The sequence below is a fragment of the Indicator indicator genome, chromosome 1 (assembly GCF_027791375.1).
Source record: "Indicator indicator isolate 239-I01 chromosome 1, UM_Iind_1.1, whole genome shotgun sequence".
In the NCBI taxonomy this organism is placed as follows: domain Eukaryota; kingdom Metazoa; phylum Chordata; class Aves; order Piciformes; family Indicatoridae; genus Indicator; species Indicator indicator.
This window is the reverse complement of record NC_072010.1, coordinates 124,106,950-124,130,359: the sequence shown is the minus strand read 5'-3', so window position 1 is coordinate 124,130,359 and position 23,410 is coordinate 124,106,950. Positions and strand designations below refer to the sequence as shown.

Genomic DNA, 23,410 nt, shown 5'->3' with positions numbered 1-23,410 from the left:
ATGTACCTGAAAGACCTGTCAAAGCATGAAAGAGCTGGGAGGAAGAATGTTATCTTGGCTTTTTCAGAGGCTAAGGAAGACAGACAAGAAGAAAGGGAAGAAAGGGTTCAGCAGACTGAAATGTCTTTAAAAATACACTTGTAATCTTATTTTGTAGTTGCATACTTTTGGGGTGTAATTATTTCCAACTATTGTGACTCTATGACTTAATTTTGTTTTGTTTCACTAGGCTAAGCCTAGTGTTTCTTTTATCTACAAATCACTTCTATATGATCAAACTAATGAAGGTCACTTAGTTCCTTTGGAAGTGTCAGATCAAACAGGGTGAACTGAAAACTGTCAAGTGGTTTCCACTAAGCACCAAGTGAGTAATTCTTCATCACTGTGAAGCATGCTTTGTACCTTGCTATACAGAGTGGGAGTTAGAGACCAGACTAAGCTGGTAGCACATCTAAAGAAATCAGTTTCTTTTAACAGGCAAGAAAAAAAAAAAAGTAGCTTCTTTGAGCACTGAGAAAGCCATGCAAGAGCTTTTTATTTGAAAAACATATCCCTCAGAAAGCATTCACTAGCTTGTCAAGTTTTTATAAAAGTATTTATGTATATAACATTTATCACCTCCTAAATGTAGTTTTCATGATCATTTTTTCACTAAATTAAAAAGGGAACAGATCATGCTATGCATGATTTGGAAGAACAGTTGTCTTGCATTTTAAAATGTAAAATTTTGATGTGAGAAATAAATGTTCTACAGAGACGCAAGATTATTCAAAATTTAGTTTGAGATAGGTTACAAACCTAAGCATAGTTTTGCTAGAAACCTACAGAAACAAATACATATATATATATATACATATATATATATATATGCCTGTGCACACAAGTATCGACTAAGGAGATGGATAGATAGAGATGGAGAGGGAATGAGGCCTCTCTACTGCTATCAGAGCCTTAAAGCAGAGCAGGATATTTCACAGATTCATAGAATGGTTTATGCTGGCAGGGACCTTAAACACCATCTAGTTCTATTTCCCTTGCCATGGACAGGGACACCTTCCTCTACACCAGGTCACTCAATGCCTCATCCAACCTAGCCATGAACACCTCCAGAGAGGGAGGCATTCACAATCTCCCTGGGAAACCTGTTCCAGTGTCTGACCCCCCTCACTGTAAAGAATTTCTTTCTAATATCCAGTCTAAACCAACCTTCCTCGAGCTTAAATCCATTCTCTGCCTTTCTTGTAGGCCTCTTTCAGGTACTGGAAGGCTGCTCCCCAGAGCCTTCTTTTCTCCAGGCTGAACACAGCCCTGACACTCATAGTCTGTCACCACAGGGGAGGTTCTCCATCCCCCTGATCATCTTTGTGGCTCTGCTCTGGACACACTCCAGCAGTTCCACATCCCTCTTATGCTGGGCATAGCTGAGCTGGACACAGTACTCCAGGGTGGGGTCTCACTATAGCAGAATAAAAGGGAAGAATCACCTTTCTTGTCCTGCTGGTCACACTTCTTTTGATACAGCCTAGGACACGCTTGGTCTTCTGGGCTGCCAGTGCACATTGCTGGCTCATGTTGAATTTTTGGAGTTTCCTATTTACGGAGCAATGAATCGGCACTGCAAATCACATTGATTAGGCAGGATGCAGAGTCAGTAGTGACTCTTCGCTGAGCCCAAGAGCAGAATTCATATGGATACATCACCAGAACTTAACTAAATTACGTTTTCCTGCAGAGTCTCCCATATTGGGATGATATTTAAAAAAAAAAGAAAAAAGTTTTTAGTAACATTGTACTAAGTGAAAATCAGCCAGAGGGTTCCCTTGCTGAGATGATTTAATGGTCTTTCATAATGTTTGTTTTATTCACTTTCCTTTGCTGTGTACAGAAAATAGCTACTGCATTATTCAATTTAGCTACTTTCTTAAATATTCATAATATAATTATGAAGACTTACATTAGATTTAGAACTGACATTTAAAATTGTGGAAAGTATGCAAAATTAAGCCACGGGATTGTGACTAACATGATTAACTAGATGAGTGAAGTTGTAAGTCATCAAGTCATTTCAGTTTCAAATTTTTAGAAAAGTTTTCAAAGAACTTAATAGGAAACAAACTTTCCTTAGGAATATAATTATTAATTAGAAGAGACTATGCATTTTAGTATTTATCTTTGCCCAAAGGTCCATTAATATTTTTTTCTAGGATTTTGTTTTTGTAAGCTAATAGAGAGAAAATAATTTCTAATTATGCATCTAATTTCTCTTCATGGATGATAGCATTAGTAATAATCAACTCACCTACCAAATATTTTAGAAAAACTTTTTCTTTTTTCAGAAGAAATAAATAATTGCCTGCACCTTCATTTAAAATGGGACATTAAATTAAGTGAAATGATATTCTACCATCTCTGAACATAAACAAGAATGCTATTAGCATTAATTTAACTACACCAGCATTCATATACCAACGCTTTCACAGACTTCCATACTTACTGATGCATAACATAATGATAAATCTGGCAGTTTAAGTTATGAAATGTGTGAAATTCATTACCTACCTAATGAAGCATACAGGCAATGTATTTTAGAATTCCTAGTACCACATAACTTTGTGTTGCCATCATGCATTCATATTTACACCATATATTTTTAGTGTCATCAACTTATTAACTCCTACTGCATTCAGGCTTAAGCTTGCTTCTCAAATATATCTCAATTTTTTTTTTCATCTGAGCACTGATTCATTTTGGTTTTTATTTAATAAGTTCAGCTCTAACTGTGTGGGCAAGAAATACCTAGAAAACTACAAGGTGCCTAGGAACTCTGCAAATGCCTGAATGTCAGTTGCTCAAGCATAGTATGGCATACTGTTTATACTTCTATTTTCTTTTTTAAAGAAGCAAAATTCAAAAATCCAAAATTCAAAATTCAAAGATTGCAACTGGCTTTAATTCATTTTATAATGGATAAACAACAAATGCCCTTTTTCCTGCCCTTTGACATTGAATATTATGTGAGCTATCAGAATAACATCCTCTAAAAGTTAAGTTCTCGCTTCCTCTAATTCTCAATGTCCTAATTCTTACCACTATAATACTGACTAATTAAGCTGCATCAGCAAGCACAATTTATGCAATGGCCATTAAGAGACATAGTGGATTCCATTTGTTGGTGTTAACTCTGAGACCATCTGTTGGGCTACAACTGTCCTCTATGGTATTTCATGACTAGGAACTATGAACACAGACTATCATTAATTTTTTGCTTGTCTCTTCTGACAATACAAAACCTGTACAGTGGTTCAACTGCTGCCCCCAGAGCATGTGCCTCTCACCAGAAGTCAGCTGGTGGGAGATGGCTGAGAACATCAGAGGGAGATGACTCAAGAGCTCCCTTCACTCACCTACATAACAGTCATGGAAAGAGAGGTGCTGGTAACAATACTGAGCTTAGCTCAGAGGACGAACCAAGGTGCATGTATCAGATAAAAAGAGTGGGCCAAGTAGAAGCATTATAGGTTTTACTTTAATTTTTACCTTTAAAAATAAAGAAAACTTCGAAATGAGCAAGAATTTATTTGAAGCCTGGCAACTAAGCACCGATTAGAAAATGAAAGGCCCATCATAAAAATGCTGATACTTGAACTATGAAAGGATCCCAGCTCTGCAAGCCTAGGAGCTTGCAAGGAAAACCTTTGTTTACATTCTCTTAGGCACCCCAGCAGAGATCATAACATTCATGAGACTCATGAGTCACTAAATGGACTAAACCTAATCAACTTTAGGCAAACCAACACACTTCAAAGTCACTATTCTGATAGGACCAAAACTCAGCAAATTTTGAACCTAAACAAATTACGTAAGTTTAGACTAGACATTAGGAATCATGAGTGGTGAAACACTGGAACAGGCTTCCTAGACAGGTAGCCAGTGCTCTGAGCCTGTCAGGGTTTAAGTGGCCTTTAGACAATACCCTTTATAGCATTCTTCAACTTTTGGTCACCTCTGAATTGGTCCAGCAGTTGGACTAGTCCCTCTCAATTGAAATATTCCTGCCCTGCCCTGCCCTATTCTATTCTACACTGATTCTATTCTATTCTACACTGATTCTATTCTATTCTACACTGATTCTATTCTATTCTACACTGATTCTATTCTATTCTACACTGATTCTATTCTATTCTATTCTATTCTATTCTATTCTATTCTATTCTATTCTATTCTATTCTATTCTATTCTATTCTATTCTATTCTATTCTATTCTATTCTATTCTATTCTATTCTATTCTATTCTATTCTATTCTATTCTATTCTATTCTATTCTATTCTATTCTATTCTATTCTACTCTGATTCTATTCTATTCTATTCCATTCTATTCTATTCCATTCCATTCTATTCTATTCCTATTCTATTCCATTCCATTTCTATTCTATTCCATTCTATTCCATGCCATTCCATGCCATTCCATTCCATTCCATCCCATCCTACCCTACCGTATCCAACCCTATCTCAGAAATCAACATCCTGCACATAAAATGAAGCAAATAAAAAGGATGCAATGAATAGATTAAGTTATTACTATTGCCATCTTAATATAACGTTTCACTGAGGAAAATTAAGTGTCAAAAGCACAAAAATTCAGAGAGAATAATAATACTGGAAATGTAACACATATTCTCCAGAATTATTGTATCTTCATCTGGAATATTGCACTTATTTCTACACTTAGGAAGATAAAGAAGAAATAAACACTGTCCCACATTTACAGGAAAAACTTATATGACACAGGCATTTTCTCTACTGTATTCATGTACCCATCCAGTTAAAATATAATTAAATAAAATGTTTAAATACTCTGTTTCAGGTTCTAAGTTCCCCCAAATCCAAATGCCACCACCATGTATCAGATGGTTCAACATCTACACTCCTTTGCTGTTACTCAGCTAGGGGTTGCCAAGATTACTCTGTGATGTTTTATTGTCTCACTTATTATACAATAAGCCCATTAATTAGAAAGGTGAAATATGAGCAGCTAATCTCTAAAATATTGATGCTATTTCCCTTTTCTTCTCTTTTTGTCATGGTAAAGGTTAACACAATCCTGTGAGCATTGCTACACACTAAACACAGATTAAAATGCCTTACAGGCAGCATATTCATATGCTTATGGTTCTGAAAGCAGTAATAAAGTTACATCTTTAGAATTACCTCCAGGATTTCAGAAGTCATCATAATGGTGATTAGATATACATAACAAAATGAAATGACCAGCTGGTGCAACCACCCACCAAAGTCTTAGGAGCTCTCTCATACAGGCTAAGCTGGTATTTACTCAGGAAGGACTTGCAAAGGAGATTTGCAGCTGTGCAAAGTACCCTTTTTGTTATCGGTTTATTCCCAACTCAAGCAAAACTAAAACCATAATAAATTTACATTGAGGATAGCCAAAGTAAAATCCATAGGCCAAATGTACTCCAAGGTGCTTAACTAGGTTGTCTGAGAACAACTGCAGGTTCCAATATTTGGTCTTTGTGCATTGCATTCATTCTAGGAAAAGGGATGGGACACACTGTACATCAAAATCTGTGTTTTTGTTATGTGGCTTCTAAATCTAGCTTGTAATCTCTGTACTCAGGACCTTTGTTTCCTGTTTGCTCTGTAATTACTACAAAAAAAAATTATGGTCTGGCATAAATGAACATATACTATTCTGACACAGTTTTTGAAATAACTATGGATATAGTCATTTCACATCACATATGCTATAACATATATGCATATTATATATGCTGCCCATCAAACTCTGGGAGAGAGGTGAGTGATCACATCTTGAAAGCTTAATTTTTGAACAATTCCTTTTTCTTACTTCTGCTTATTTTCATTTTGACTGTTTTGTCACAGCACAGCTAGCATAGCTCTCCTGTTTGCATCATTAGGGATGAAAACAAAATACAATAGATACTTTTACTCTTTATGTCTGCTCCTAGTCAAGTTTACAATGTTCAGGACAACACAATCCTAGCTTAAAACACTGGCCAAAAGTGCAAAGACTTTGGTTTGTCATGTTCAGACAAAACAGGTCAAAATCCCTAGTCCCTGAATACATAGCAGGGACTGTCTTGGTCCTCTCTGAGTAGTGGAGCAAACAATAGTACTTGGTGAGAGGAAATGCCTCCTGACACTATGACTTTCTGTCATTTCATGTCTGCTCATCGTTCTGGGCAACTTTCACTTTCACCTAATTGGTGACTGAGTAGGTTGAAGGTTGAGAGGGGCTTAAGATTTATATTATATGGCCCTTTTACTAAAATCGTCTCTATCATCTCAGCCTCCAAATATTCTAAGAACAGCAAAGTAAATTGCAGAATATTAAATAGTCTTACATTCTCTTGGCACTACAACTTAGAAGATTTTTCTCATTTGCATTCTGACCAACCACCTTTGTTGATTAATTTGATCCCTAAATGATGACCAACAGAAGTTAAAAAACCCACAAAGCAGTCTCAAACACCAGCTCTCACATAATGCCATAGCAAAGTTTTCCTTAGGCTAAAGTGAGAACACTCTTCTACCATCAGGTGACAGTATATCCCAAATCCTTCAACTTCATGTACAGAATCACAGAATCAATAAGGTTGGAAAAGACCTCAAGGATCATCAAAGTCCAACCTGTCACCCAAGACCTCATGACCACTAAGTGCCACGTCCAATCCCCTCTTCCACACCTCCAGGGATGGTGACTCCCTGGGCAGCACATTCCAACGGCTGACAACTCTCTCCGTGAAAAACTTTCTCCTCACCTCAAGCCTAAACCTCCCCTGGCACAGCTTGAGACTGTGTCCTCTTGTTCTGGTGCTGGTTGCCTGGGAGAAGAGACCAACCCCCTCCTGGCTACCACCTCCCTTCAGGTAGTTATAGACAGCAATGAGGTCTCCCCTGAGCCTCCTCTTCTCCAGGCTAAACAGTCCCAGCTCCCTCAGCCCCTCCTCATAGCGCCTGTGCTCAAGACTTCTCACCATCCTTGTTGTCCTTCTCTGGACACGCTCAAGCATCTCAATATCCTACATCATACAACAGCCTGTCAATGTGAAGCATCCCCTACTAAACTTATTTAAAGGCTTGAAAAAAAGAGAGACCTTTCTGAAAGGTCTTATCCTGCAGCACAGCCTTACATTCCTCACTAGACTTTTTATTTCTTGTTCACAACCTCACAATTAGCAGAGAACTTAAGTTGTGATCCTGTTTTCCTGATGAGAGATTTGGTCAAACAATTTTGCTCTCCTAGCTATTTGGAATACAGATGACAAAATTTTCCTAAGACTGATAATTTGGGTAAAATTAAGTGCCTCTACCCAACATAGCAACCCAGGGTGCCTGTTCTCCAAACACAGGCTGATTTCTCTGAACAGAAAACTTAAGAACTTTCTTATCTGTTTGTAAGTGCCTCAACTAGAATTAGCCAGTTATGTTCCACTTGAATTACCACACAATGTAAAGTTTAATAATCATCTAACTGCCTTCACAAGTTGAGAGGGTAAGTGAGCTCTGAGAAAGCCACCAGAACTGATATCACCTAGTACACATAGCAACTCTGGGGCTACCAAAAAAACTATACCACTCTTACTTAAGAATATAACCAGGAATGGAGGAAGGTCACCTCACATTCTTGCAACCTTGTTAGAAGCACAGCACCTGAAGTAGGCAGTTTAGATCTTGCCCTTTGTCCATTAAACCATATGCTTCTAGTATATATATAGCCTGAGAAGTGACATGTAACTGTAATTCCCTGATCACTCAGACATTTCTGGGGCATGTTATTTCCTTATCTTACAGGGCAATTCTCTCCAGTGCTCCAAAATCACTTTGTACTCCTTAAAATGTCCCATAACTTTCTTACAAATTCTGTAGTAGCAAATCTGTGCCAAGGAAGTGGTTTCAGATGAGGTCCTTGTCACAGTAACACACTATGCCTGTCAGAGCTATAGCTTTATGTTAGTGACATTTCTTTAACAACAAATGGTTTCTTCCTTCATTTCCATGGCATAGAATTCTCACAGGAAAAACAAAGATTGAGTACTAAAGTAGTACATCAGAATGACTAATAACATTTGTATCTTTATGACATAGAAAACATATTGCTCATCTTCTTGAGAACTGCTTGAAATACATGGAGTAGAGAGAACAGAATACTGAGGTTCATTCAATAATTCACCTTAAAAGTATCAACAAGAAAACTGGGCGAACTGTATGCAAGTATGGTTTTCTCTTGCACTTTTCATTTACAGTCTTGGTAACTAAGAGTTTTAATAGAGGATGACAGATTTCAAATTGCATGGATTTGGGTTTCCTTCAAGTGGTAAGCTCTGTATTTGTATTCAATAGCTCCAAGAGAAAACCACATGGATGTCAGTACAGTGGAGATGACTATTTTATTAAGATGTTCAGAACAACAGTAGAGCTGTAATTCACTGGGGAATTTCCATAATTTTGTTGTGAAAATGATGACAAGTTGATGATTTTGCCATAAAACTGTCAAATGCAGATGTTTTTATTGAATGCCACAGAGACGCCTGGGCTCTTCTCTGGTTAGTTCAAATGCAGCTCTCTTCACAACCAATTAGAACATATATCTTTTCCTTTAAATATACCCCCCCCCAAACAAAAAACAAACCACAATACCAAAATAAATCTTCTGAAGACATCCTCTATAAATTATTTATACATCTGTGGACCTGCCAAATAAAATTTTAAAATGCTGCCAATGTGTAGTTGTTGATCAAAATAGTCTTCATTGAAATGTTTGTATTTATTGCTATTATTAACTCATTTAATGCAATAGAATTTCACACAATTACTGAAGAGTGATGTGTGTGGTTTTGGTTTCTTATACTCTTAAAAAGGAGGTTCTTTGGTCAGTAAGAGAGTATTTCTTTACAGAGTTCTATAAATATTCATTTTCATACCTCCTGTAATACTTGCAGAGCCAGACACCACATTACTAAAGTGGGATGTAAATTACCAGCAAAGTGAAAATGCATAAAGGTTATCACTGTTATTTTTTGCATGTGTGTGAACACAGCAGTAGGAAGGCCTGCTATTTAAAGTTTCTAACATTTCCAGGATCCAGCAAGATCTAACACAGGCTTTGCAATTACTTCAGTACTTCTGATTCTAAGATTGTACATTTGTTTTTATTATCTTTTTAGTAAATTTCTAGGTGGTTGTGTTACCAGCTTTATGTTTTCTATGCAAAAGAACTGATGGAAAATAAAGGGAATTTTCAAAGCTTAATTACTTTATCATATTCAAAGTTGCTTATAAACTCATGCAATTTAAAGAAGTGACATTCTAATCAGCAATAAAGCAAAAGTGTTCTGGAGATGTGGTGCATTATGGAGAGAAAAACATTGTACAGCATATGAGTCTGTTAGAATAGAATGTTTTATCAAGGGCATTGAAGGAACAAAGAGGTTTCTTGCTTTTTCCCACAACCTTTCCTCAAGACTAAATGTAATTATTATTCTTATGTATTCTCTAATGTACAAGTTGTAAACAACCTAGGATTTACATAGCATAAACAAAGATTTAAGTATAATATTATGTAAACATAACCCAAGCTTCATGTCTAGAAAACCAAGTTCTTTTTTATATAGCTTTGCTTCTGCAGTTTCATACAAATAATGAAGTAAATCTGGGGGGGAAAGCTTCAAAGGAAATAATTACATTGTTCATCTTTAATTTCTGCTTTTACTTCCTAAAGAATGGTTAATTAATTTCTGCTTTTACTTCCTAAAGAATGGTTAAACCTAGGCAACACTATGACAATTCTGCTGAAAAATAATCTGATCATTGTTATTGTTGCAATTTTTCATAGAGATTCTCTAACAAATATCTTTTGATTTGCTTGATGGTATAGAAAGTGTTAGTCATTTTTTAATTTTTTTAATACTTTAAAAAGGTGATAACAGCTTCCAAATATAATTTAAAGTTAGACTTTTAGGAGCATAATACACATATTTCTGTACACAGAATGACTCAAGAGTTACCAATACTAGCAGAGAAGCCAGAACCTTCAGGGCTTTAATTCCAGTTAATGATACTTTGACCCATCCTGTGACCAAGACTGCAGCTAGCTACCTTGTAGAATAGCTATGAGTCTCATTTCATATTTATAGTATATCTGTTCAGTAATATTTGGCAGATAATTGTGTTGCTTGTTTTGTTTGTGGTTCTTTTTTTTACTAGCACCTCAATTCCAAAAGAAAATTAACAACATGTTCTTACAAATTAGCTCAATTTCTCAGCTTTATTCTGTCTGAAGTGTGAGATCCCGTGCTAAGACCTGGGAAGAGGCAGTGCACTGGGTATGATTGAGTCTATCATCTCCTATGTGATAGACCAGTGCAGTGCAGCCCTGCACTCTCTTTCCTTCATCATGGGATCCAACACTTTTGGCACCTGAGAGCCTAATGTTACAAAAGGCTGCCTGTGAGAGTGGTACGCAGCTGAGGCAGAGGAGCACAAATGGCATAATACTGATGCTTGAATGAAACTGGATGTATCTGAACAACTACTACTAACTTCTTAGATGTAACCATGGTAACCTATTTGTATTCAAAAATGTGAAGGGGGGGAGAAAGAAAAAACAACACAGGAAATGGGAAACTGTGGCTGAGGTTGTCACTGAGGACTTGCACAGGACTCACATGCAGGGTCTAAATTTAACAGAATGGATGCTCTCTAGGGCTGAGAGAAACATTTAGACCTTAGTAAGTGGGGCAGGTTCTCTGGGCCAGGGTTCAGCTCTGGCTGTGAGCAGATTCATAGGGAATGGACTTGGGATGAGCACCCTGAGTACTACAGGCTGCACCGCAGAGGCTTCAGAGGAGCTGTATTAGAGAGCACATGGTTAACATGTGCTAGCTGTAAGGAGAATCTTCCTAAGATTGGGACAGGATAGCATTGTGAAGAGGTTGGAGGGGTGAACCTTCCCCATGGTAGCTGCAGCAAGGACAAGTGGGGGCTGTCTATGTAGGTATTTATTAGACCTGATTCAAACCAAAGAGAGCAACCTCCATCTTTGTTATGTGAGTGCTTGTGTGTAAATAATGCAATTAAAAATATAAAAATTACTATTATTGTTCCTTTAAAGAAGTACTTTAGCTGACAGTATGCCACATTTAGCATATATCTGGAAAAAGCCAGCATTCTTTCCCCCTGGAAATACCATGATGTCCTTAAAATTCAACAGACTTCTGGATAGTGTTTAGTATTGCCTAAAATGGTACAAATATAACTCACTAAGCATGAAAAAACCTTCATGAATCTAGCTGATCATACTTTACCTCCCACCTCTGCAGAAATGCAGACCTTGTATACTTCTGACAACAGATTTTTTTTTGTTTTCTTTGAAATTACTTAACTAGCAACAGGATGATGTTACAAGATGTTACACTACACCACTGCACCACCGTAATTGAAAGATCATAAAAGGACATGACCTGTATCTACTGCACCACAGGTTGCATTTTTGCAGTGAAGGATATTAGCAGTTTCAGCATAGAAATGAACTACTAAATCACAGAAAAAAAAAAAAAAAGTTGTATACTTTAATTTGAAAATCAACTAATTTGGGGAATTCTAATAGACAAAACTAATAGACATAATCATGTTTAATATATCCACCACACAGCTAGCCACCAATGAAAGCTGTGGTATAGCTGGGCTACCACAAACTCATTCATAATTTACAGTCCAATAGTTTACTTTCCTTTTTGTTTTACTGTATGAGAAGGAAGCATTTAATCTATCTCAGAAGGCAATTTCACTTAAAGTGAAGTGCAGTTTTCCAACAGAACAAAATTTAGTCATGCATGCAATTCACCTGAGAGCATACAGGAACTATTCTTGCTTTTCATGTAAATTCTACAATTCCCATCTTCAAAAGACATGTCTCAGAATTAAAAATTAAACCTTATCACAAAACACTGATGGGACTACTACATATGTTGGCTTTGAATAAGTGATGTAAAGCCAAGGTATATGTACACATTGCATCTGAAGTCAGCTAAATTCATGATCTTAAAATTAGGAACAACTTCATATGCAATATATAAGCACTATCCATTTCTTCTGAAACCTCAAAATTCAAATAAAACAAATACAGCTGCTCTCGCTCAGTAATATGTTTCAAGTCCAGGAAGAGAAGAGCAGTTAAACTATGGCAATTCAGATAGGATATAGTCTGCTGTTGCTACTAACAACAACGCAGTCTAAACATGCAATGTGATTTTAACATATTATGCAAAGTATTTACCTGATAGAATAGTAATTTTTTTAAAAAGTAAGTATATATACATTTATATAAATAAATTATGGGGATAGAGAAGTTTATCCTAGGTATACACCTTCATAGTCATCAGTTTCAGGGAGCAATCTCTGATCTTGATGTATAGGAGCACAGAACCATTCGTATTCATAGAATTATAGAATCATAGAATGGTCTGGGTTGAAAGGACCTCCAAAGGTCATCTAGTCCAACCCCCTCTGCAGGAGCATCCTCAACCTGATCAGGTTGCTCAGAGCCCTGTCACACCTCATCTAAAGTGAATTGGCTGTGTCTACATACAAAGCAAAGCTCCACAGTGGACCTTCAGGACCATTAGAAATACATGGTTTTTTAATATGGTTTTGAGTACTCAATAAATTAAAATATATAAGTCTGCCATAGGTGTTTGCTTTTATAGCATGACTTTGAGAACGTGATTCATCCCATAGTGAAGGACATAATATTCATGTATCCAAGGGTGACAAGACTATGTCTCTTATAGAATTCTTCTATAACTTTACCTACTAATTTTTCCACCTTAGCCACAGCTAGTTGATTAGTTCTGGAAAGGGAAACCAGAACTGAAGAATCAATGCAGAGTAATACAGAACATCATCAGACTTGTGCATCAGCTAAGGAAAGATGAATGAAGAGGATGTGGCTCTACTATGGGTGATGGAATTGAAAGCTTCTTACAAGGTCATGGCTATACTCTTGTCAATTCCTTCTTTTTCCTCCGTATTTAAGAATAAATATAGTCTGTTATCTATAATGATCACATTCTGTGTTTTCTACCATGTACTTCCACTATGAAAACAAACAACATGAAATTAAGGCAAAAAAAAAAAAAAAAAGGAAATCTATGATCACTGACATTCACTTACATTACTTCTATTTGCAATTTGGAAACACTTTGTGAGAAGTGGGTTTGATGGGTGGACCACGAGATGGATACAGAACTGGCTTGATGGCTGCACCCAAAGAGTGGCTGTCAATGGCTCCATGTCCCAGTGGAGGCCAGTGACAAGCAGAGTCCCTCAGGGCTCAGTCCTGGGACCAGTCTTGTTCAACATCTTTGTTGGTGACATGGACAGAGGCATTGAGTGCACCCTCAGCAAGTTTGCTGATGACACCAAGCTGTGTGGGGCAGCAGACAGGCTGGAGGGAAGGGATCCATCCAGAGGGACCTTGGCAGGCTGGAGAGGTGGGCACAAGCCAACCTCATGAGGTTCAACAAGACCAAGTGCAGGGTCCTGCAGCTGGGTCGAGGCAATCCCAAGCACAAATCCAGGCTGGGCAGTGACTGGCTGGAGAGCAGCCCTGAGGAGAGGGACTTGGGGGTGCTGGTGGATGAGAAGCTCAACATAAGCTGTCAATGTGCACTTGCAGCCCAGAAAGCCAACCAGAGCCTGGGCTGCATCAGGAGAAGTGTGGCCAGCAGGTCAAGGGAGGTGATTCTCCCCCTCTACTCAGCTCTGGTGAGACCACACCTGGATTACTGCGTCCAGTTCTGGAGCCCCTTTTACAAGAGGGATATGGACATGCTGGAAGGTGTGCAGAGAAGGACCACAAGGATGATCGGAGGGCTGGAGCACCTCTCCTATGAGGAGAGACTGAAAGAGCTGGGGCTGTTCAGTCTGGAGAAGAGAAGGCTCCGAGGTGACCTTATTGTAGCCTTCCAGTATCTGAAGGGGGCTACAAGAAAGCTGGGGAGGGACTTCTTAGGCTATCAGGTAGTGATAGGACTAGGGGGAATGGAATGAAGCTGGAAGTGGGGAGATTCAGACTGGATGTAAGGAAGAAGTTCTTCCCCATGAGAGTGGTGAGAGCCTGGAATGGGTTATCCAGGGAGGTGGTTGAGGACCCATCCCTGGAGGTGTTTAAGGCCAGGCTGGATGAGGCTCTGGCCAGCCTGATGTAGTGTGAGGTGTCCCTGCCCAGGGCAGGGGGATTGGAACTGGATGATCCTTGTAGTCCCTTCCAACCCTGACTGATTCTATGATTCTAAGTGTTTCCTGATGGAACTCTCCTCATGGCAAAGGCAAAAGGTGTCTGAAAAGTGCTATTCCTATCAGGTACTACAGTACTTTCCATATTTGCTGAAACATTACATGATAGCAGAAGCCCCACTTACTGCGGTCAGTAACTATTGTCCTGGCCTCTTGATTGCTCGTCTTGTTTTTCAGGTTTTGTGCTGCAGTTATTAGTTCATCCAGCTGGGGACGTCTTTGCTCCAGATCCTGTAGTATTGCCTAGTTGGCACACAAATACAAAATAAAAGAAAAAAAAAATCATGTAGAGCTGCTAAGAAGACCACATATAAAAGTTATTTTTGTGTGTGCCAGCTTGATTTAAAGCAGAAAAACTGTTTGCTGTTTCAAGTAATATGAAGAATTTGGTCTAGACCTTCCAAATATTGTTGTTAATCTTAACAGTAAAATATCAAGTAAAGCTTGTAATAAAAATGTTAAAAGAATCTATAGAACTAGATATAGAATGACAAACATTCTTCATTTTTAAACCCATCAAAATATGCAATATGTAATTTCTTCTATAAAGCCATAGCAGGATATTGTTCTATATTCTCTTAGATTTTATACTATATTAAAAAAAAAATAAATAGGAGTTTACCTTCTTACTAGATTAGTTGGGATTTTCCTAGTAACTTATGAAGTTTAGTTAATAATATTTATTTCTTAGTATTTTATTATTGTGAAATTACTATATTTTGGCTTAAAGCCAATGTAAGACTTAACGTTGGGTTTTTCTGCCTGATACCTTACTTTACTGGACAGAAAAGTAATTAACACTCACAATAATTTATATGTTAGTTAAGCAGATGCATAAAGCCCAGGCAACTTGCCTAGAGAGTGAGAAATGTAGTTTCTCACAGGGAAAATGATGGACTTCAAAACAGTGAGTCATGGTCTTTAGGAAGTAATAACAAGTAAAATACAATGGCTTTAGATATAATGAAAATGAGAAGGCATGTAAGATTTATGCATGTACTAGTTTATTTTAAAAGATTAAGGAAGAGCAAACAAGGAATCAAATCAATGGTTTCCCAGATAAGAAGCATCCAAGCATATATTTAAGAGACGCTGATCAAATCTAGAAAATTTAAATCACCATCATTAGGCTTTGAGAAAAGATGTTTGCTAGATTTCACAATCTTAGGAGTTGGAAGTAGTAATATTTATTACATAATTATGAAAATTATGACTTTCTTTTTCTTTCACTCACACTTTTTAGTCACCAGAACAGAACAGGATCTGTCAGACAGCTAGGAGGTACAGTGCCTCAGCTATCAAGCTGACAACAAAGGCCCATGTATGGCTTTTATTCTTTAGACTTTTTATGTGGGCAGTGATTAAACAATCTGTGAATATGCTCCCCTGGCTGTTGTCTATGTATCTAGAGCATATTACTGTCTTAAAAGTATTTCTGCCCTTTTCAAAATGTTTTTATTCTAAATAATCATACTTGATTCTAACAAGGTGTTATTCACTGATGATACTGGATGGAAAAGACCTCTAGAGTCTTATCTTTAATTTGGCCTTCCAATCTGAGATCACAGTTACATAATTTCACCAAGTTGAAGGTGAAAGATAAAGGCCTAATATTTTTTTTTCAATAAGATTAACACATCCAATACCTATAGCATGTATCACCAAAAGCAACCTAAAACCTCCACAGCATTTCCTTTCTGTTCAGTTACAAACACTTCCCAAACCCCCCCCTACTTTTCAAGATACACATCTAGCTGCACCCTGTGAATTTTTTTGCCTTTAACTTCTGTATCAAAAATTCTTTTAAATTGTATTATAACTGGCTTTTTAAACTCATACACAACAGTTTGGAGGCTGTATTTTTACTTTTATACTGACTGGATTGCTTACAGTGACAGGCAGCTAAAGCAGCAAGTGAATTAAGTGAAGAATAAGAAGAATAAAAGAGTTGAAGAATAAATTTCTCACTAGAAATTTCTCTTTAGTGAAAGGACTCAAGAAAAAAAAACTATTGATGCAGTAACTACCTCTAGATATCTATGTGCCTTCAAAACTCCATTTTCTAGGAAGACAGCTTAATGAGTGACATGAATTTTTCAACAGAAGAAGCATTCCCATTGCAGCCTAACATCTGCATTATACATATTGCCAAAACGAATGTGCAAAATAAAGATTAAAACACATGCAACATGCTCAGATAACTGTGTGGCCTCCAAAGCTATAATCCCCTTTCTCTCTTCTTCCCCTGCCTGGAAACTGTTTAAAAGAGGAAAAGTAAATTAAGTGATTCTAAGCTTTTATGCTAATAGTGACTCTGAACTGTTCCCTAAAGTTTCCTAAATAATTTTTTTTTCTATTTGATAGGCTGAATAGAAGAATGATTTATCTGATCTAGCCTGAGTCTCTAACCAGGCTTTTAAATGCTTTGCTTGTACAACAGAGAAAAGCTTCAGCTATATGAAATTTACTAAGAAACAAAGCAACAGGTAAGGACTCATCAGTAAAGAGGTACCAAAATGAGCAAATAGAACTGATGTATGCCTAAATCCTGAGAGAATTGTTCACCTATCTGCAAAGATCCATCTGCAATTCCTGAACTGGACACTCTGGAAAACTAGTGATGCCTCTTCAAAATGAGTTCTTCTGTTCCCTCAGGGACACAGCAGTTTCCCTATACAAACTCTGAGGACATCCTTCATCTGCTAGGTAATGCGAATAAAATTCCTTTCTCCTGGATATATTAAAAAATATTTTTGAAAGGTCAGGAAGGACACCTTCAAACCCTTGCACTATGAACAGATCTGAAGATTCATGGACCTGTCAAGAAACAATAATATATAAAACAGAACAGATTCTTTTTTTTTTTTTTTTTTTGTCTTAGAAAGGTAACCACTCAGAATAAGGAACAACAACAACAACAAAAAAGAGTTCCTCAAATAACTTATTTGTTTTTCATTTGATTTAATACAAAGTGTCTGAGAATCTTACCCAAATAATGTTCTATTTTATTTGGTAAAATTTTATCACTTAAAAAAATTGTAAGATTGTTCAATGCTTATTTGTACAATTTTACCAATTGGTACAATCTTGAACACTTGGTAAATATTTGTTCCTCGTGGAATATACACATAAACCTCTGATAGACACTTAGTTAAAAGTAGCTACTAAAACACATAATTTCCAAGCTTTCCTGGAATCCTGTAGAATGAAAATAAACAGCAACATTTGAGGCCCACTCAAAGTATTATCAAATTCAGAAAAATATTCCGTGACTGGACAAACTGAACATACAAATTTCTTGACTTTATGGCAAGCATTATTAAACTGGAATATTTGAATTCCAGAATGGTACAAAGTCTTAAACATTCAACTAATCATTTACTAGTACTGAGTAGGGTTGTTTGCTTTTTAATATCAGATGCAACTTTTCTGACACCAAAGCTTGGACTTTTCATCTGCCATTGGTGAACTGTAAACATATAAACCAGAGTTAAGGTTGCTGTTCTGAAATGTCATGTATGATTGTGCCCCAGTCTGTACGCTTCTTTAAAAAGGCTCAGGGCCTGCTCCATAACTATTTTACATTATTACATTGAAAAATGTCTCTGAAAAAAAGAAAAAGTCAAAATATTGTGAACAAATTAAAAATTGTTGGATAAAATAGGTCCCACAATTCCTTTTTAGTGTTTAACTGAGGAGTGCTGGTAATGTCTACCAGGTTCTTACTATTTTTCTCCATATTTACATGCTACTAGTTGAAGACAGTTTGTTAACAGTCAGTTATCAAACAAACAACAACAACAACAACAACGTTTGTTCAAAAAGGAGGTTTAGAGAAGATCTTTGATATTAAGAGCAAACTACAAGACCATTTTGCCATAAACAACCCACGGCTGAAGACTAAAACTTCCCTACCATTTGGGATGATTTGTTTGGCCCAGCTTCAAGCTTGTTTAATGAAATGAATGAGCAGACCACAAGAAAAAAACCTGAATGATTAGTTTGAGAATGTAAAAAAGAGAAGGAAGATACGCTTTTCTTGCTAAAGACCTTTTTCCTCCTACAAACTAACCATGATATTCTTAGAAAAAGCATAAGTCCACTAAACAGTTGTTGAGGAAATGATTTGTTCAGCCTTTGAAAAACTTTAGACTTTAAACCTTAAGTTTACACAAAAAACTAAACACTTCCTGAGCAAAACGTATAGCCATGACAACTTATATTTAAAAAGCCAGAGTTTCTTAAGGCTGGTTGGTTCTCTAAATATGTGTTATATATACACCAAGAAAAAGAGAAAGCTTTGGAAAAAAAAAAAAAAAGCTTGCTAACAATTTCAGAAACTGCAGATATGCAACACCTACAATTCATCTGCATAACAAAATTGGCTTTGTTAAGTTATTCCTCCCAAGCACAATTTACATTTGTTTTCTTGTCACTATGCAGGAAAGGAAATTGAGAGAAAATGATCATCTACATGCTGTCTACATTTAAACATAAAATTATGAACTAATGAAAGTAACATAATGCAGCCTTTTCTTCTTAAATCAGCTTTTGCTTTTGCTATTAGCTATTTTCTGTTTTCCCTCCAAAGCACATATAATGTTAGGAAAATAAGAAGCTCTGGAGTTACTATTCAGCAGTGTTGCAGGCTGATTGGTACCTGTCAGTGAAATAAAAACATTAACAGACTAGACACTGTGATTTGATTTCACCTGAGTGATTTATCCAGCTTAAATTTTCATAAGCACATATTTTATGCCCACTTAGGGCCCACTCAAGGACTGCCTAAGTAGCTCTCACCACTGTCTTAGTGAATATATCACCTCCATCAGTGATGTTTTGGGAAAGCCACCAGTGGCAGCTTATCAAGTGTCTTGCTAGATGCATGAAAAAGCATCACAGAACTTTTCATACTCTTTTTGTGACAGTCACTCAATAAATTATTTTGGTGGCATTGTAAATGTCTGAGGACTGTTCCTTTACAACTTAGGAATTCTGCTTCATACTAGATAGTTATGACAACAAAAAGTGCAACATGCTGTTGTGCACTGACCAAACTAAGCAGAATGAGTTCTCAATTTGAATCTCCATGTTCTGACCAACCATATAAAGTGATGGTGATTGAGGCTGGGCGAGCTCTCACTCACTTTCTTCCTCCCTTGCTCCCCATCTATCTACAGAAAAAGACTTTGGGAACAGATATTGCAAGATCTCTAAGGACAAGTGGCTGAACTGCAGAAGAGGAAAAAGAAAAAAAAAAAAACAACAAACCAAAATAAACCAACCCAACCACTCTCCCCTCCCCCCAAACAACCCAAACCAGACAAACAAAACAAAACACACACACACACAAAAACACAAAACACCAAAAAGCAACCAACTAAACAAACCAAACCAATCGCAACCAAACCTAAAAGTCTGCTTTCACAGGGAAATCAGCTATACTACTCCAGAACTGCAGGAGACAGATACACTTCTACATATTCAGAAATGAGGCAACCAGCAAGGAAAAGTACATACAGCATGGGTCCAGGTCATGTGTAAGGTAAAATAATGAGACTTCCTCAGAGTCTAAAAGTCAGCCAAGGCCCATTGAGGTGTTTTTTACCATCCTCCTACATCACCAAACTGAGTACCAGCAGCTCGAAAAAGGTGGCATACCCATAGGTTGCAAGACAAAGATAATATGATTTCAAGTAGGTCCAGCAAAGCAGAATGTACCCTAGCCCTAGACATAAAAAGCTGGAAGCACATAAAAGCTCAGTCTGCAGCTGAAAAGAATTTCAGATTAGGAAAACAGGCTGCAGAGACATAAGAATTCAATGCACTAGGTCACCTGTTGAGTGATCTCAAATTAATGCATATTAGAGGCAGCTACACAGATGTGAAGTAAAATGAGAGTAAATTTGGATATGTGACATGAAGTAGTAATATGATAGACATTTCACACCCATTTAAAGCATTCATACAATCCATTACTTGATGTCAGTAATAAAAAAGAAAGCGAAAAAATTCTATCACAGGGAGTTCAGCTTATACCAATTCAAGAGGAAGGAAGTGACCAAAGAAGCTTGATGAGACCTGCCTTGCTAAGCATGGTCTTTCTGAACCCACTCCTTTTCAAGAGCAAAGTAAAATATAAGGATAGGCAAAAATTTCCAACACCTTTGTAAAGTTTGGCTGTATGTTTAGTGGCATTTACAATGGCATGTTTTTGCTGAGATAATCTGCAACATAGTACCTCCCTATTATGCTGGTATCCCAGAAAACATGTGTTTAAGATACAGAAAGGATGCAAGATGTCTCCACAGTCCAAGGAAGCTGCAAGAATGCCATACCAAAAATAAGCATCTAAAAACTGAATTTATCTTGTCCTTAACAGCTACAGTGGCACCGTACACTACAGTATATGGAGTGAGGCAGGATAGTAGCTGGTGGATAGACAGAGGTGGTGGAATAGCCAACTTTTTCTGGATAACTGATAAACAAAATCCTAGAGTCTTCAGGAATGCTAAGTAGTTTGGGAAGCTTAGCTGCTCTGTACCAAAAAAAGATGCCCAGATAAGATTTTTTCATAGAATTCATAGATTCATAGGATATGAGGTTGGAAGGGACCTCAAGGATCATCTAGCTCAAGCCTGAGATACCAGGTGGGAAGGGAGCTCAAGGATCATTTAGTTCAACCTTTCAGGGTAAGAATATAGTTTAAATGAGATGGCTCAGCATGCTGTCAAGCTGAGCCTTGATACTGTCTAATGTTGGAGAATCCACCACCTTCCTTGGGAGTTTATCCCAATGTCTAATAGCTTGAATAAACTTTTACATATATATATATATATACACACACACACACATACATATATATATACACACATATATGTAATGTCATTTTTACACTAATGCATAGTAACATGTTCTAAATTGATGAACATTGACAATTCTCTCTGACTGTCTATGTGAAAACAAGTACTGAACAGAGGAACATGGGAAGCATGCTGCCTATGCATACAGTGCATATCCAGGAAGAGGGTCAAACCATCAGCAGCTTACTCATCCTGAGATATCTTGATGGACTGCACTGGAGTCCATTGAGTAGACAGGATGGAATGATCTAGAGAAGACTGGGAAAAGGTTATAGTTTAAAAGATTTTGTGACTGTATCATTCTCAGATAAAAAGAAATCACTTCATTATAGGCAGAAAAAAAACAAACAAACATGCATCTGTACCAAGTGGAACAACATTGAAAGATTTGGATGTTTAGTTATAATGAGATCCATTCCACTAGAAGAACAGTGATAAATCACATGTAAGAACTCAAGACTGAAACAGGATTGCAGCTCCAAGAGAGTACATTTAAGTATACACAAACTGTGTATGAAATTACAGCCTTTTGCCTCCATAGAATGTGGCTGTTTCACACTATTTTGTTTGCAATAAACTATGAGCATCTAAACAATCAGACAAAACTAATCCAAGGTATCTTATGTTCTTTCAAGCAATCATACTAAATAGCTTAATGGATGGAAAACAGTGTTAGGAGCTACAGAGCTTCCCCAGCTTCTCTATTAGTCAGCAGAACCAGCCTCTCAGCACGTAGCTGTGGAATGTGAATTTGCAAAAGTTAGTGTTTTATTTCTCCTATATAACTAATGGGTTTCAGAGTAAGGATTTTTCCAATGCATCTACAAATGTGTATTACCAAGAAAACTGAAGACAGCTGTTCTGTTTCTCAAAGCTGCTGCTTTATTCTTTCTTTACTGTTCTTTTCAAATGATGGTGATAGCAAACTGCTTTTATCTGAGGCTGACCCAGTGAAAAAATATACTTTGTCAATGCACTACAAAAGCAAAGTTACAGGTTCTTTAACTTGTCACATTTTCAAACAGAAGGTAGTCTGACCTTGCATAAAGTGCTATTGAGTAGACATGATAAGTATGAATATAGGCAAAAGAAATAGGTATTTCTATCTATCTTTTTTTTTTTTTATTTAAGCATATAACTAACATTTTTTGTGGAGAAAGAAAGCTAACAGCTTGACTAAAGATGCTCTCCAAATTATCCAATTTTATAGGGAAACAATTAGGCTGAATCAATTTTATGCTCTGAAAAAAACCCACAAAATTACTTCCTCAGTTTCTGCTGGAGCCTCTGGAAATCTTTGATTACTTTTACTGGAAGTTTTCTCCAGTAGTATCAAGTGAATAACAATTAAGGAGAAGAAACCAGATTGGCACAATGTCATTTGCCAAATAAGATTTTCTTTATTTCCTCTCTTAGGACAGTAGATTTTTTTTTTTTGTCAAGAATAAGATAAAACTAAGAGGATTTAATCTGGTTTGTTTGGGTTTGCTTTTGAAAAAGAAAACAAAAAGCTGTTACATCAATTGTTTCTTACAGTGCACTTAATATTATTTAGCTCTATTTGTGTAATGGTTTTTATTTGCCATCTCTGATGAAAAATGTGGAAATAGATGTGGAATAACTTTAGGTTAAATCTAGTAATTTGGATACTTATCTTTATTCATAGCTCACTGTCATTGTGAAAGGTGAAATCCACACAAAGTAATGAGCCTAGTTTTGATCCCTAAATATGACATATTCAGAAAGGTTTTACTTCTAGAGCTTCTGCTCTTCCTTCTTGTTACTTTGTTATGTTGTGTGTGCTTGTTTGTTTTACTTGTAGTTGTCATCCTCCTGCATTTCTATAGCCATGCACTTAATTAAGGCCAACAATAACACAGAAGGTAAAGATAGCAACTTCAAAAATTCGGATGCTGTTTATATTTTGTTAACAATGAAGGAAAGAAATTTAGATAATAAGGATTTTACAAGTCCAGGATAAAACATTTCATTTAAAAGACTGTAGAGGTTATGAAGACAAACCAGTGATGTCCTGTAAAAAAGGTCTATTAAAAGTTTGTACTGCAAAGACTTATCTCTATAGCTAATTTAAAAGGCAGCAATGTCAAGTTCTCAATTGCCAGCAAGGGTTAGTAAATTATTAATACCATCCTGTCTCTGCAGTGTCACACAGACACCAGTCTTTAGAAAATATCATATTTGACACTCA

General features: G+C 36.8%; 1 protein-coding gene across 3 annotated transcripts in view; it reads right to left on the bottom strand.

Moving 5' to 3' along the window:
* The window catches only part of DMD (dystrophin), an 851,798-nt gene that overhangs the window by 288,572 nt on the left and 539,816 nt on the right, over positions 1-23,410 (bottom strand). For all 3 annotated transcript variants that reach the window (XM_054391265.1, XM_054391273.1, XM_054391280.1), the window contains one exon: positions 14,464-14,581. In XM_054391265.1, coding sequence (XP_054247240.1) covers positions 14,464-14,581 — 118 coding nt within the window. The remainder of the gene's footprint in view (positions 1-14,463; positions 14,582-23,410) is intronic.